Genomic DNA, 16,618 nt, shown 5'->3' on the forward strand with positions numbered 1-16,618 from the left:
GAATGCTGGTCCATGTTGACGCCAATGCTTCCTACAATTGTCAAGTTGGCTGGATGTCCTTTGGGTGGGGGACCATTCTTGATACACATGGGAAACTGTTGAGTGTGAAAAACCCAGCAAATTTGAAGTTCATGAGACGCACACTGGTCCGCCTGACACCTACTACCATACTCTGTTCAAAGGGACTTAAATCTTTTGTCTTGCCCATTCACCCTCTGAATGGTATACATACACAATCCATGTCCATCTTTTAAACTGTCTCCTCCCCTTCATCTACACTGAAGTGGATTTAACAAATTACATCAATAAGGGATCATAGCTTTTACCTGGTCAGTCTGTCATAGAAAGAGGTGTTTGTAGTGGTTATATTCTACATGAAACAATGTACATGGAAAACTCTTGCCCTGAGACAGGGCTGTAGACTCCTAGCTGTAGTAGGAGTCAACCTGAGACAGGGCTGTAGACTCCTAGCTGTAGTAGGAGTCAACCTGAGACAAGGCTGTAGACTCCTAGCTGTAGTAGGAGTCAACCTGAGACAGGGCTGTAAACGTCTTTTCTGACTTGAGTAATAAAACATTTTTCAAGCTCAACTGAACTGAAAAAACAACTTCTCTGGTTGAAGACAGCCAATGTGGCATCGCTATAAGTCAAACATTTATTCCTGTGTAAATAGGTTAATTTTGGTCATAAAGTCGGCATCGTCCAAAATGGAGATTTGCGAGATGTAAGGAATCTAGTATGTAACAGATTTCCTTAGGTTGGGCAGCACCATAATGGCTCCGGAGGGAATGGTGGCAGTTTTATGGTCTCCTGGCCAATTGTACTATTTTGTGTTTTTTGTTTGTTTTTATGCTGATTATAGGATGCCCCTTTTCCAACAAGTCAGTTTGTCAAATTTATTCCCTGCTAGAGCTGCCCCGGTCAACTAAGTGCAGTTATTGTGAAGTGTAAATGTCTAGAAGCAACAATGGCTCAGCTGCGAAGTGGTAGGCCACACAAGCTCACAGAACAGGAACGGTGAGTGCTGTAGTGCGTAAAAATCGACTGCAACACTCATTACCTAGTTCTAAACTGCCTTTAGCAGCAACGTCAGCACGATAACTGTTCGGGAGCTTCATGAAATGGGTTTCCATGGTCGAGCAGCAGCACACAAGCCTAAGATCACCATGCGCAATGCCAAGCAATATATAAAATATATATATATATATATATATATATATATATATATATATATATATATATATATATTTTTTTTTTTTTTGGTAGCAGTGTATTTACCAGCACAAACTGATGCTGGCACTGAGACCGCACTCAATGAGCTGTCTAGGGCCATAAACAAACAAGAAAATGCTCTCCTAGTGGCCGGTCACTTTAATGCAGGAAAGAAAAAAAAACTTTCTACCATGTCACATGTGCAACTAAGGCGAAAAAACGGTAGATCACCTTTTACTACACACGCACATACAAAACTCTCCCTCGCCATACATTTTGCGAATCTGACCAACTCTATACTCCTGATTTACAACCAAAAACTCAAACAGGAAGTACCAGTGACGCGCTCACTACAGAATGGCCGATGAAGCAGATGCTAAACTACCGGACTCTTTCACTAGCACAGACTGGAATATGTTCTGGGATTCATCCGACGGCATTGTGGAGTTTACCACATCTGTCACTGGCTTTATTAATAAGTGCATCGATGACATTGTCCCCGCATATGTACATATCCCAACCAGAAGCCATGGATTACAGGCAACATCCACACTGCGCTAAAGGCTAGAGCTGTCGCTTTCAAGGAGCGGAACACTAATCGGGACGCTTATAAGAAATCTCTCTACGACCTCAGATGAACCATCAAACGGGTGACGTGTCAACACGGGACCACGATCGAATCCTACTACACTGGCTCTGATGCTTGTCGGATGTGGCAGGGCTTGCAAACTATCACAGATTACAAAGGGAAAACCCAGCTGCGAGCTGTCCAGTTGTTGCGAACCTACCAGAAAAGCGAAATACCTTTTATGTGCGCTTCGAGGCTAGAAACACTAAACTATGCATGAGAGCACCAGCTGTTCTGGGCGACCCTGTGATCATGCTCTTTGTAGCCAACATGGGCAGGACCTTTTTAAACAGGCTAACATTCATAAGTTCTAGACAGATTACCAGTACACAAACTCCAAGCATGCACTGACACCTTTAGTTGGTTCTCCCCATTTTGATTTCTTGAAAAACAATCCTTAATCTGTTTTCCTTGTTTGTTTTTTGTTTTGCTTCACTTATTTGGTTTTCTTCCTGTATTTAATTTTGGTGTGGGTTATTTTATTTGCGTCTTGGGCAAATTTAGTGGGTACACATGGTGAGTGTCTCTTTAGGTTCCAGTTGTTGTTGCTAGTCATGTTTTTCATTTTGGTTGTTGGTCAGTGAACCTTTTGTTAGTTCCCCCTTCTGTTTGAGTGACATTTTTGGTTTTCTTGCTGGGGAACGTAATGGTATCATGTGTTTATGACCATTCTAAACAAAATAATGTATGTTTTTGTATATTAAATGGTTTTATTAGACTGGTGACTATTGGTACTCGTCGAGGCCCAACTATTCTAATGTTAAATATGCATACAGTCATTTTGATTGTTGTGCGCTTTTTTTAAGGATGAAATGCAAAAAGTTTAATCTTATGATATTTATCTCAACGTACTGATGGTGTAAAAACACATTTAGGAAAAGTCAGGGACAGGTTAGTTCAAGGTTTTTATTGAAATTACAAATTGAAAACGGTGAGATTGATAGTCTTGGCGGTTCTAGTGTTAAGTGTGGTTTGAACTACTGTGGCTGCCATCTTAGCTATGCCACCTTGTCTGCATAGTTGTCACTGCTGTAACTGTTACTGTTCCTACTGATGTAAAGTATTTTACTGGTCACTGGTGTTAAACAGTTGTGTAAAGTAAATTGTTACTAATCAAAACATTTTTAATATTATCAGGCAGTACAAACATTTTTTTTTAAATGTTTTGTTGTAAAAATGCAATAAGCTGTAATTTATGTTGATTCATAATGTTAAAGGATGACTAATACATTTTGGTTTTAAAACAGATTGACCAATTTCATAGAATGACCCAGAAGTGGAATTTTGTTAATATTACCGTTGCATCAACACTCGGCACGCTAAATCGCTTATGGACAGTAGGCAATAAGTTACTTGCCGATAATGTTGCATAAAACATTTTGAAAGGTCTATCATTAATTCCCGAACACAAAGGCCCTTGATGCTGTCAATTGGCCAATTTTTAAGTGTATAGGCTTGCCCAATTTGGCCATATTTTTTAACAATGTGATAATACGCTCCAAAGTGATAACTTGATGTAAATTTAATGAAATAATCAAAATAAAAATGTAATTATTTATTAGCCTAGTGGTTATAACTATTTAGGCATATCATGTAAAATCTTTGTCAAAAGCGCAAGAGATACTGTTGCATGTAGGTCTGTAATATTTATGAGTTGATCATATAGAAATATCAAAACATTCCTTCAGCTCCAAAGCAATTGCATGTCTGTTGTGCAGGAACCACTGACTCGCTTCCTTTTTCTATAATCAAGACACCTGCTGGTAGCTCTTAACTGGTTAGGACAGCTCTCCTAAATATCTGTGGAGTAGGTGGGACTCCTTATTACTAGAGGCTTCGTGCATAGTTTTTATATTTTACCCATAAGAGTAGAAGTAAAGTGTCTCTTCTCAGTACTTATGACCAATTTTCTACTCTGACAAGCTTTGTGGATATGGGACCTGGTTAAACTGTTTCGAGTTGTATAGAAGGGTGAGTGACTAACTGTTTTGGCAGAGTGAATGTACAAACGCTTCCCACGTTCGAACACACAAATTATGCCCCCAAAACCGAAATCTTGTTCTCAGTCTTCCTAATGAGACTGTTTGAAACCGAGGCTAAATCAGTCATTTCAGCCCCCCTTCAGTAGTAAAGCAATATAAATGTTTTCATTAGGAAATGGCTACGAGATACACAAAACAAGTTAAATAAAATTGATTGGGACTCGTAAAACTAAGGCACACTGAAATAGTACATAAATAGCACTGACACCTTGCTTGCAAAAGCTGCTTAGAAGTTCAGAGAGTGAAAAGTGCAAGGTTTGCATTTTGGAGTTGAAAGCTGCTTCCTGGTGTTTTAACTGGATCAGTGGGTTGGGACAGTGCTCTGCTCTGCTGGCTTACGCCACAGTTTACACAGATGCTAGTAGCAGAGCATGGGCCCATAGCCATTAGGGTAAACTGGCCTAAAGTGAGACATCTTGGACAACTGAACTTCAGTCAACGTTTTGAATAGAGTAACATGGTATACTGAGCACTAATTCCACTGTTTTATAAGCAACATTGGTTCAAAGAGTTGTCTCGGTTTAGACAGATTTCAACTCGTCTGAAATGACAACTCATTAGTGCAAATGTGATAAGTGACTACTGTAGAGCCATATGAACTGGGAAATGAGTGACTCATTTGTTCCACCTGGTTTGGGGAATATATGAAAAGGTCTTGACAGAACTTAACACTGACGATAAAAGCAGTACTGTGCATATTTATTTGTTTTTAAACCTAGCTTCTATTATCTCCAGGCCACGTCACTGTGTGGAAACTCTTGTGGAAGCTCTGCAGGAGGTGGCTAGTATCCCTGCCTATCTTCCCAACTGTCTGCTGCTGAAGGACACGGTGGACCAGGCTAAAGACTGGCTTCAGGAGGCAGAGACCCTACAGGTATGATGAATGAGCCTCTTAGGTTATGTCCCAAAGTGCAATACATGGGGAATAAGGTGCCATGTCTTTGACAATGTCCCTGGTCAAAAGAAATGCACTACATTCTAGTTTATGATCCCATGTAATTGGAAACATTTCTGAATGAATATAATTTTATTCTATATTGATATCTTTTTAAATAACAATACAACTGCTTCTGGTTAGCCAGACTGAAAAGAAAAAAGCGAGAGAGAAGAGAAGGAAAGAAAGCCAGACTTCTTATAAGAGTATCTATATACTTGTCTTTCTGTGTTTGTTTGTTTGTTTGTTTGTTTGTTTGTGTGTAGCTGGGAGGCCGTATCCCTGTGCTGGATACCCTGACTGACCTGGTGTCCCGGGCCAAGGCCATCCCAGTCTGGCTGGACCCCCTTGCCCGACTTGATTCCCTGGTGTTTGACGTGCAGGCCTGGAAGGAGAGCGCTGCCAAGACCTTTCTAATGAAGAACTCTGCTTACTCCCTGCTGGAGGTAAACCATCTACAACAATCTAATGCCAATACACATAATCAGACACCTTAGGGGTTGTCAAAAGTAGTACACTAAAGTAAATGGTGTGCCATCTGGGTGTTCGTCTTAGAATCACTCCTGAGGTCTTTTGGGATTTGGCTTGGTGTCTTTTGTGTGTTTAGGTGCTGTGCCCCCGGTGTGAGGCTGGGACGGGGCCTCAGCAGTCAAAGTATAAAAGGGCAAAGGATGCGGCCCAGTGCAGCGAGAGAAACAGCGCCAGGCTGGACTGCCTGAGTGATGTGGAGAGGGCCCTCTCAGAGAGCAAGGACTCTGCCTCTGCTGTACGTGCTGCTCTATCTCTCTGTCTACGTAATGTTTTTTTAAACCAAAAGCGCAGACCATTGAACTCATTAAATTCCACTATATTCTAAAGATACCCACTACACCTAGCTATTGCAATCAGTGAACTTCTCTATATTGATATGAGGACCCATGATATGAAGGTGCATGATTAAATGTATGTATGGTTTGATACAGTATTCCATATACTGTAGCTGTTTGGTTACATGTATGTTGATGTAGTGATTATTGCATGTTGTCACGCCAACCTGTGCTGGTTCCCCTCTCTGTAGATGGCCACTCTGGCCGAGGTACGTCAGAAAGAGATGGAGAGTCTGCTGGCCCTTAGGGCCTCCAACGAGTCCAAGCTCCTCCTGGCCGGTGACTGCGGGGCATTGAGGGTGTGTGTGTGCCACAAGGCTCCGTCAGGTGCCATGCTGCAGTGCGAGCTCTGCCGTGACGCCTTCCACCGCAGCTGCGTCTTAGGCTCTAACCAGGACCCCTTGCCTAACCAGGCCTGGGTGTGCCCCCAGTGCCAACTCTCGGAGAAACCCCCTCTTGACCGGGTGCTGCCCCTGCTGGCCTCCCTGCAGCGCATCCGGGTGCGGCTGCCTGAGGGTGACGCCCTACGCTTCCTCATCGAGAGGACGGTCCGCTGGCAGCACCGCGTGCAGCAGGCCTCCGCCGAGGGGGTGGCTGTGACGACGTCACATCAGCGCTGGGCTTCGTCTAGTCCAACCTGGGCTCCGTCTCAGACTCAGGAAACAAACAGCATGTCGTTCTACACGGAGCACCAGTGTATTCCTCTGCAGGGTCAGTGTCGGGCTGGGAACAACATCTAATACCCCAACCTCTCAGAACAAGTCACATTTCTATCATATTGATCAAATTAATGACACTTAAAAAAATATATATATATATATATTCCTGAAAGGGCTGTGTTGAGCCGTATTGTTGGTGTTTGTTTTAGGACTGAGCCCTGAGCTGGAGGAGCTGATGGTAGAGGGCTTCCTGCTGCAGGTGACTCTGCCTGAGACCCAGCAGCTGTACAGATCCCTCATTAAACTGGACCCCCGCCATCACCACCACACAGACAGCCCCTTTCCACAGCACAGCGCAGAGCAGGATCAACACCAGCAGAACTCTCAGGGAGGGAGCCCCCCTCACAACCAGGTAACATACTAGTCTACTACTTTAAGGCAGAGCTCAGGTAGCAGGCTAACCACTTGATATAATGGTTATATTGATGTGTTTATGAAGTTTCTGAAAATGTGTCCTTCAGTTTGACATTCATTTTTACAATTTTATTTGGGTAATAAATAATACGACAAGATGTGCATTGGATCCCAGAGGATGGCACTTAAAAGCATGAATTAAAACTTATTTTCAAAGTGTTCCTCGATGGTAAAACAAACATCTAATGATTTTAAAAGATGGCAAAGTTACAAAACAAACATTATTCAAACCAAAACATCACATTCATGACTTTAGAGAGCCTAATAGATGTGGTAAAGGAGTCAATGGAATGCAGACATTCCATTGACCAGATTGGCGCACATTCAACAAAGCTGATCTAACAAAGGGGATATTCATCAAATCCGTCATGATTTATGTATTGTTACAGGTCCGCAATGTGCTTACTTAAGTTAAATTTGGCTGTTTTCGCTGCATAACATGTAGAAGTTGTCCCTTTTCAGGTCTAGAAGACGTGACTGCTAAATGCCAACTCCCGCTCGTATCACTTGGTTAGCACAGCTAGCATACAGAAATCGTTGATGGTAGTCATTTTTAACTGTAATGCAGATGATTGGTAACGATGACATGAACGTGTTGGGGTTGACATCGATACAAGCATTATACTCAGATTTTTATGTCAACATCGTGTGAAATACACATAAAGAATAGCCGAAATGTAGACAAATTTTGCTGGGGTGCCATAGAGCCCCATAGTGGAGGTGTCATAATACCCATAAAACCTAGAGGTCAAACAGCAAAATGGTTCCAAAAGATTTTGGGAATTTTTAGAATCACTTCAAATAAGGTCTGTTTCGTGTAGGCTTAGCCTGGCGCGACATTTTGATAACCATGTAAATCTCTCTCGGACACGGTGACTTATCAAAACTATACACGGTTATCAAAATATCACACCAGGTTAAGCCTACACAAAACAGACCTTATTTTAAGTGTTTCCAAAATCCCCTATGGGAAAAATGAATGGTGGAAAAACAATTAGAACCGTTTCTTTGTTGGACCATTAGGTTTTATGGGTATTATGACTCGTACTGTGGTACTCTGAGGAGACACGGGATCATTCCCCCATAGCTCTTTCCCCCACAAGATTCCATGACAATTCCATTGTTTTTGGTTGAGTTCAATATTAAATTACTAGAGGGGATATGTCTAAGTTTCATAACTGGGTGGAAATGGCAGCCATCTTGGTCAGCGAGAAATCCAAAACCAGTGTAATTGGAATGAAGGGCTGTAGAGGCATTTCCTCCTTTGACTTATGCAGGAAAATAAAAGGCATGTGACGGATCAGAAATTGTGTAATGGAATTATAGTAAACAGGTTTTATATAAACATTTCTTTATAAATAGCCTGTAAAATGTATGTAAACAGAACATAAATGTCTCGGATGTTGTTTTCTTGGAAAGCTGAATGCTATTATGATACAAGATCAGTACTTGTTGCATTTACATCATGTCTAAATCCTATCAACTGATTTCAGCCAGTGTATGGCTGTGGATTGACAACATTGTTTGAATGGAATATTGGCGGTTAATTTGAAAACATTTATGGATTATTTCCTCTAAAACTGGCCGGCTATCTAGTTGACACGCATACAGTGCCGATAAATTACTACAGCACTGGCAAATCATGGTTGACCAACATGGCTGATCTTTGGACCATCATAAGAATGTTTGTCCATTCTAGTGTTCTAATTATGTGTATGACCTTCATGTGTGGTTACTGTTACCAGAATGGAGTAGCCTGTCCCAAGAAGGAGGCTGTGAACGGAAAGAGGACAAAGCGGCACATGGAGGAGGAGGGCTCCAAGCGCAAGGACAAAGCCAAGAAGCCCCGCAAGAAGAAGCCCAAGTTGAACAAGGAGAGGAGCCAGGAGGCCAAGGGGACCTCTTCACTCACCGCCACCCACTCTGACCTCTCCCTGTCGGACTCGGATGAAGACTTCACCCTGTGCGCTGCACCGTGGTGCCGAGAGCCAGAGGGGAAACAGGTTAGCATTACACCCACCTCCACTGCGTAATGTTGTGGGTCATTTAAATGTGCTTTCCCTCCACTTGTGTCAAATTGTTTTAGAGATCAACTAACAGACTTATTGTAGTATATTCAAAATGGTATGTAGTATGATTTGTATAAAGTGCGTATACAGCAACAATACAGAATCTGACCAGTGTCTCTTTCCCTCTCTCGTTTTATCAGGTGAATTGGGTCCAGTGTGACGGAAGCTGCCAGCAGTGGTTCCATCAGGTCTGCGTGGGAGTGTCTGCAGAGCAGGCTGAAAAAGAGGACTACATCTGTATCAGCTGCACACAGCCAGACCATACCAGGGAGTGAGGACCAAAAGGAATGGTTTTGAAGTATCATGAGTTTTTAGTATAAGTCACAGCTCTGGGTGCATAACCACCCAGTGAACCTCCTTTCTTTGCTGTGCTCTGGTCCCACTGCCTCCTCATTGATCTTCCTGATCCCAGCCCAGACTGCTTTTCAGAGTTATTGAGGCTCTTCCATCACCGTTTTGTTAGTGGCTGGCTTTACAGCCAATCAATTTCATCCTTCCAATCAATGACATGATGCAGATTGTACTGCATGAGGTTCCAACTGTCTACGAAGGAGAATAAAGTGGCGTAAACAAGACTTTTTCACTTGACTGACTTGCATGTGTAACAAGACAACAACAGGGATTTTTCAACCAAAATAAGTCAATTGGATAACATTTTTGGAACCCAGTTTTTGTACATGCATCTGAAATGTGAACCATTTTCTTCTCATGTAGAGCTAATATTATTTATCTGAGCAAATACTGAACTGCTAATTAATAGGAGTTCAGTTTTCGTCTGAGCTATGTTTGTGCTTAGAAATGGTTCTATACTAGAACCTATAGAATGCCCTCATAGGTTGAAAGTGGTGTTTTTGACTTGCAACCTAGCTAACATAAGGAACTGTGCGAATTAACTGCCACTGGTATCGTTTGATTTTTTTCCTCCTTTGGGTAAATATGAATCATATGTTGCAGTTTGCATAAGGAATAAAATAATGTTTTCTCACAAGTGTATGTTGTCCTTTATTTTTGGAAGCTATCCAAACTCTTAACTAGGCCTACTAGTAAGTAGGCATCTAATACCCGTCTCTCTCATGGACATGAATGATATTTAATTATAAAAAGCATAATGGGATTTTAATGGCTGAGAATTAATAGAATAATCCATAGTGGTGTAGAGGGCTAATCATGATTACTTTCAAGGAAATATTGGATATCTTCCAAAGACTTGAAATAAACCCTAATATCAGTTAACATTCAAAGAAATGAAAATATTTCAAAATGTATTGTTATTAAGCGCACGCTATGACGCTGGGCTATTTCGTTCCATATTTGTATCAAAATACTTTAATTCCCACTGTATTTTCTTTAACCACTGCAAGTGAAGACACGACATTCATTTCCCCAGTACTCGATTTTCCACCATTTTGTTTTCTCCTAACGAATCCTAAAACCGGTTAACAAAACTGTTCCATATCGTTCTTTTTTACTTTGGTTTACCCCTCAGTCGTGCATCTAGTTAAAGTAGGCGCAGGTATTCTTATTATTTTAGAGGGAAAATCAACAGGAATTAATCTGCATTTGTCGGATTACATAAACATGCATTTATTCTGCCGCGCCACAAGGTGGCGTATGTTCTACAGACCTTTAGTTATCCGACGGATATATATATTTAAACTACCCCTTTAGCTAGCTAGTTTACCCGAGGCAATTGTTTTGTTTTCAAAAATATTATCGATACTTGCTTTATTATAGCTTGCTGGGTGCTTCATATTGTAAAGCTACTCACTCTCATCATCATGGACGAGGAATATTACGAAAGGAATATTGGAGACTGGGATGGTCCGGATGGCAATGTAAGCATAATCTTTACAATGTAAAGGTGAATGTACACTGTTAACCTTACAACAAAATGGTAGCGTTCAGGGAGCTAGCTCTACATTGTTGCTGACTGTTGATTCATTGCTTGACAGACACATCGCAAATGTATATGGTGATCGCTACAATCTTAGGATGTTCCTTCCTTGGCTGAAGTGATGTGACTTCCATCTAGCAGGACGACTATGTTGAAGGGGAGAACGATGGGAAAGTTCAGGAGGACTGCCTACAGAAGTTCTCCAGCAGAGATTACATCATGGAGCCTGCTGTCTTCAACACCCTCAAAACGTAAACCCATTATTGAATGTGTTTGTGTCTAGTAGTGTATGAAGAGTCAAACCATTTCCTGAAGAGACTTCTGTTTCCACAGATATTTCCAGGCTGGTGGCTCCCCTGAACATGTCATCCAGCTCCTGTCGGAGAACTACTCTGCCGTGGCACAGACTGTCAACCTGCTGGCAGAGTGGCTCATCCAGATGGGTAAACAACACTGGACTGAGCTGCAAATGGCACCCATTTCCCTATGTAGTGGGCTGTTTGGGACCAAGGCCCGGACTCGTCCACAATCACTGAAAATGTGTTTTGGTTTCTCACACTGTTTGAGAGAGAGCCTAAATTACATGTTTTCCACCCCCATCTTTCTGTGTATTTCAGGTGTAGAGCCTGCTCAGGTGCAGGAGCGGGTAGAGAATCACTTGAAAAGTCTCTTGATCAAGCACTTTGACCCCCAGAAGGCAGACTCCATTTTTACTGTAGAGGGAGAGGTGAGATCTCTGTCACCAGTGATAGACAAACTACTAATGCTTTGGACGTGAACGATAGCTGAAAAGTGATCTCCTGATTTCCTGCTGTTTTGTCCCACTCTTACTCTATTTTTTCACTCTTACTGTTGTTTCCCTCAGAGTATAGTCATAACCCTATAGTATACAGAGTAACCCTGTCCTTCTGTGTTTGTTCAGACTCCTGCCTGGCTGGAACAGATGATCGCCCACACCACCTGGAGAGACCTTTTCTACAAGCTGGCCGAGGCCCACCCTGACTGTCTGATGCTCAACTTCACTGTCAAAGTACTGATGATCACCCAGCAGTTAATAACTGATGTAATTATGGGTTAAACAGTGCCATGTTCCTCCTCCTTGCTGACTGTGTGCGTGTGTCCTCAGCTCATTTCAGATGCGGGCTACCAGGGGGAGATCACCAGTGTGTCGACAGCGTGCCAGCAGCTGGAGGTGTTCTCCAGGGTCCTAAGGACCTCTCTGGCCACGCTGCTGGATGGAGGAGAGGACAACCTAGAGAAGAACCTGCCAGAATTTGCTGTGAGTCTCACCCAGCCACATGCAGATTCTGGGCCTGTAGAGAAGGAGTGCTGATCTAGGATCAGGTCCCCCTGTCCATATAATTATATTCATTAGGTTGTAAAAAGGCAATACTGATTATAGATCAGCACTCCTACACTGAGTCGCTTTATGAATACCGGCACTGGTGTTCCCAAGAAAAGATCTAGGCCTATCTATCATTCTCACTCAGAACAAATCCTTGGTTTGATGGTTTTGAAAATGGGATGTATTTGAGGTTTTGATTCATTTGAAAATGATACTACAATCAATATTGCTCTAAGTAATATGGAATTGCACGGACGTGGGTAACACCACATGATGTTACAGGCTACCTGTCTTTTGGCATGAGTCTCTCTGTTGGTTTGGAGCTGAACTGTTCTCTCCTCCTTTTCTGCATTCCACAGAAGATGGTGTGTCACGGGGAGCACACATACCTGTTTGCCCAGGCCATGATGTCCATCATGTCTCAAGAGGAGCAGGGTGGGTCGGCCATGCGCAGGATCGGACAGGAAGTACAGAAGTCTGCACATCAACGGTATCCTGTCCTCTACATTATTTTGCCAGCATTCACTTATGCTCTTGGCTCTTATAGACAGCAAAGGCCATTGACAAATGTCATCCATCTTGGCAGAATTCCATACTAATTAGAGGAAATGTATATTATTTAATTGAATTGATTCCTACGTTTTGTAAAATTATTTTATTATTATTTGTAAAATCCAGTGTTACAATAAACATTGAGTGAGCAGTTTCGTGGAACAGACATAAATGATGGTCACACTCAAGTGAATGGGATTGTAACTAATTTTATTACAGGCTATATGTTCCTCCGGGAACAAAGTAGTTGAAGTACGTAAGTTAATTTGAGTGTTTTACTGTTCCTTGTGATGTTTTAATGTCAGGGGCCATGATGCCAGTCAGATTACTCTGGCATTGGGCACAGCAGCAGCCTACCCTCGAGCCTGCCAGGCCCTGGGCGCAATGCTGTCCAAAGGGGCACTCAACCCTGCCGACATCACTGTGCTCTTCAAGATGTTCAGCAGCATGGACCCACCTCCCGTAGAGCTGGTTAGTGTGGAGCATCCAGACACTTTATAACCTCTAACCTAGGTTGCACCCCAAATCTCCACCCCGGCACAGCCAGAAGAGGACTGGCCACCCCTCATAGCCTGGTTCCTCTCTAGGTTTCTTCCTAGGTTTTGGCCTTTCTAGGGAGTTTTTCCTAGCCCCCGTGCTTCTACACCTGCATTGCTTGCTGTTTGGGGTTTTAGGCTGGGTTTCTGTACAGCACTTTGAGATATCAGCTGATGTACGAAGGGCTATATAGTGCAGTACTTTTTAAATTTCTAAATGTATTTTTTTAACCCCCTTTTTCTCCCCAATTTCGTGGTATCCAATTGTTCGTAGTTACTGTCTTGTTTCATCGCTACAACTCCCGTACGGGCTCGGGAGAGGCGAAGGTCGAGAGCCGTGCGTCCTCCGAAACACAACCCAACCAAGCCGCACTGTTTCTTAACACAGCGCGCATCCAACCCGGAAGCCGCACCAATGTGTCGGAGGAAACACCGTACACCTAGCGTCCTGGTCACCGGCCGCCACAGGAGTCGCTAGTGCGTGATGAGACAAGGATATCCCTACCGGCCAAACCCTCCCTAACCCGGACGACTCTAGGCCAATTGTGCGTCACACCATGGACCTCCCGGTCGCGGCCGGCTGCGACAGAGCCTGGGCTAAGGCAGCTAGCACTGCCTTAGACCACTGCGCCACCCAGGAGGCCCTAGTGCAGTACTTTTGATCAAAAGTGGTGCACTACATATGGAATAAGGTGCTATTTTCCAAGTTCGATGGAGGAATATTTTCAACGGCCTTGCATGTTGGACGTGATGACAAATAATGAGTTAGCAAGATGGCACCATCAGATCTGGAACCAGGCTAGCCTTACCAGAATGCTAAACCTGAGAATGACTTGTCTTTCAGCTGTTGATGTTGTCTTTTGAGATAGTGGGTGAAGTATTTCTGTTGTCTCTTCAGATCCGAGTGCCTGCGTTCCTCGACCTGTTCATGCAGTCGCTGTTCAAGCCGGGCTCAAAGATCAACCAGGACCATAAACACAAATACATTCACATCCTGGCCTATGCTGCCAGTGTGGTTGAAACATGGAAAAAGGTACCAGAAACAAAAACATCCTTGACATAAATCCCTCATACTAGTAAGTCTATCAGATTTTCTCTCGTTGCTCATATGTTTGTGCAAAATTCAAAATGTTTTTGTTTTTTCCCGGTATGTTTTTGTTTTTTCCCGGTATGGGAGAATATTTTTATTAAATGATGCATGTTTTTGTGTGTTTTTTCTTCAAGTAAAAACATCCAGATAACAGTGTCTCTCTTCTCGTCCATCCACAGAACAAGCGAGTGAACATCAACAAGGACGAGCTTAAATCCACCTCCAAGGCCATTGAGACGGTCCATAACCTGTGTTGCAATGAGAATAAAGGAGCCACAGAACTGGTGGCTGAGCTCAGCACCCTGTACCAGTGCATTCGGTGAGCCCAGCAGCCAACCTAATGAACCCATTGGTCTCCTGTATGTAGCTAACAGGATTCCAAGAATGTAATTGATTACCACTGTCGATTGAGACTTCCTTTGGGTGACCATCGTCGCTTTGTCCATTTCCAGGTTCCCAGTTGTTGCCATGGGGGTACTGAAGTGGGTTGATTGGACGGTCTCTGAGCCCCGCTACTTCCAGCTCCAGACAGACCACACCCCTGTCCACCTGGCACTTCTGGACGAGGTAGGTGTTTGTGCTTGTCCTCTGGTTGAGGGAGAATGTTTTTGTTGTGGTATTATGGTAGACTCACTACATATAATAGTCCCTAATGGCAACCTATTAGCTATATAGTGCACTACTATTGCCATATGTGTCTGGTCGAAAGTAGTGCACTACATAGTGAATATGGTGCCATTTGGGATGCAGACACAGATCGTGCCTTTAAATGTCATTCTTGGAATTATTTTGGTGGTTAAATACTAGGGCCAGGTTTTTAATCCAATCACCGCTTTTTAACTATGCATCATTTAAAGGGAATGTTACTGCAGTCGCGGATATCGCGTTCAAAGTAAACGCTGTAGATGTCGGCTCAATCGGAAATGACCTTTTAAACATCAACCGTACTACAACACGGATCTTCTGCGGTCCGGATTGAATCCTGGCCTTGAACAGAGAGTAATGAGAACATCATGTTTTTATTTCCCAGATCAGCACCTGTCACCAGCTTCTGCACCCACAGGTCCTCCATCTACTGATCAAGCTCTTTGAGACCGAACACTCCCAGCTCGACGTCATGGAGCAGGTGTGTGTGTTTTGCGTTTGTGCGTAGGCTTAATCTGGACCCATGCAACTGTCCGATAGACTTTCAGTGGATGACTTCGCTGACTGTATGGGTGTTGTTGTCCCTGTCAGATGGAACTGAAGAAGACCCTGTTGGACCGTATGGTCCACCTGTTGAGTCGAGGCTACGTGCTGCCTGTGGTCGGATACATCCGCAAGTGCCTGGAGAAGCTCAACACAGACATCTCTCTCATCCGCTACTTTGTAACGGAGGTAAGGCACACTTTGAGCCAGAAACTACTGTCAAAGAGGTCACATTTTAAAGAGAAGTGAAACATTCTAAAGAAACTGTTGGTCTGTCGGTCAAACGTAGTTGCGCTTGAGGAAATGGTAGTGGAATTGAAAATATAAATGTTTATTTTTGCCCTATCAGGTGTTGGATGTGATAGCCCCTCCGTACACTTCAGACTTTGTCCAGCTGTTCCTGCCCATCCTGGAGAACGACAGCATCGCTGGCACAATACGCACAGAGGGAGAACACGATCCTGTGGCTGAGTTTATAGGTCAGTCATTATACATATTGATTATATGACTAAATATTTTCATTTTGCCCAACTTGAAATATCTTTATGCTCTGTTTCAGCTCACTGCAAATCCAACTTCATCATGATGAACTGAGAATGACGCTGTTGGGTCCACCTTGGATGAGGATGTAGTGGGAATACCAGGGAGGGGCAGAAGACGTGACCTCGGTTATGAGCCAATCATACCTTGACGTGTTGTGTGGACTGGTGGAAGAGAACAATTTTGAGGCAGACCATTTTCATATAGACTGACCTGCGATTTTGCGTTCTCTTCGTTAACACATGACTTTGAGAATTAAAAGGATGTTGTAGTGTATCATTGCTTATCACAGTTAATAAGGGTCTGGAGATAACTTGTTTTACAGTGCAGCTCCATCATTGGTTTCACTGTTGTTTCAAAATCCATTTTCTGTTGCTTTTTATAAATGTTAAAATGACTGCTCAAAAGATAAATGTTAATTGAAAAGTTTTCCTAGTTCCCCTTTTCAATTTGTTTTTTGCACCTAGCAACAGTTAATTGTAGATCACCAGTATTTATACGACAAGACAATGAGTTTCCACCATGCTGTATCATTTCCTTGAACCACCTCAATGTATAAAAACAAGTTTCCATCTGGCCTGGATTCAAA

The 16,618-nt window shown here is 43.0% G+C and overlaps 2 protein-coding genes across 5 annotated transcripts in view; both read left to right on the plus strand.

Annotated features, from left to right (window-relative positions):
• LOC139370978 (lysine-specific demethylase 5B-B-like) overlaps positions 1 to 9,872 on the plus strand; it is a 31,349-nt gene extending 21,477 nt beyond the window's left edge. For both annotated transcript variants that reach the window (XM_071110925.1, XM_071110923.1), the window contains 7 exons: positions 4,618 to 4,756; positions 5,083 to 5,262; positions 5,424 to 5,582; positions 5,874 to 6,393; positions 6,551 to 6,753; positions 8,561 to 8,818; positions 9,025 to 9,872. In XM_071110925.1, coding sequence (XP_070967026.1) covers positions 4,618 to 4,756; positions 5,083 to 5,262; positions 5,424 to 5,582; positions 5,874 to 6,393; positions 6,551 to 6,753; positions 8,561 to 8,818; positions 9,025 to 9,159 — 1,594 coding nt within the window. In that variant the 3' untranslated portion in view covers positions 9,160 to 9,872. The remainder of the gene's footprint in view (positions 1 to 4,617; positions 4,757 to 5,082; positions 5,263 to 5,423; positions 5,583 to 5,873; positions 6,394 to 6,550; positions 6,754 to 8,560; positions 8,819 to 9,024) is intronic.
• Positions 9,873 to 10,254: 382 nt separating this feature from the next.
• Positions 10,255 to 16,458, plus strand: LOC139370979 (negative elongation factor complex member C/D). 3 transcript variants are annotated; one of them, XM_071110926.1, is made up of 15 exons: positions 10,255 to 10,719; positions 10,917 to 11,029; positions 11,112 to 11,221; positions 11,396 to 11,505; positions 11,701 to 11,808; positions 11,905 to 12,057; positions 12,483 to 12,613; positions 12,981 to 13,146; positions 14,110 to 14,244; positions 14,481 to 14,620; positions 14,754 to 14,868; positions 15,332 to 15,427; positions 15,538 to 15,678; positions 15,839 to 15,968; positions 16,049 to 16,458. In XM_071110926.1, exons 1-15 carry the CDS (start codon positions 10,663 to 10,665, stop codon positions 16,081 to 16,083), a joined length of 1,740 nt encoding a protein of 579 aa, XP_070967027.1. In that variant the 5' UTR covers positions 10,255 to 10,662; the 3' UTR covers positions 16,084 to 16,458. The 3 variants fall into 3 exon arrangements, with proteins under 3 accessions (XP_070967027.1, XP_070967028.1, XP_070967029.1); XM_071110927.1 differs by having other exon boundaries at positions 10,496 to 10,719; positions 10,920 to 11,029; XM_071110928.1 differs by having other exon boundaries at positions 10,566 to 10,719; positions 10,837 to 11,029.
• Positions 16,459 to 16,618: the final 160 nt, after the last annotated feature.

Source organism: Oncorhynchus clarkii, chromosome 17 (assembly GCF_045791955.1).
Source record: "Oncorhynchus clarkii lewisi isolate Uvic-CL-2024 chromosome 17, UVic_Ocla_1.0, whole genome shotgun sequence".
NCBI lineage: Eukaryota > Metazoa > Chordata > Actinopteri > Salmoniformes > Salmonidae > Oncorhynchus > Oncorhynchus clarkii.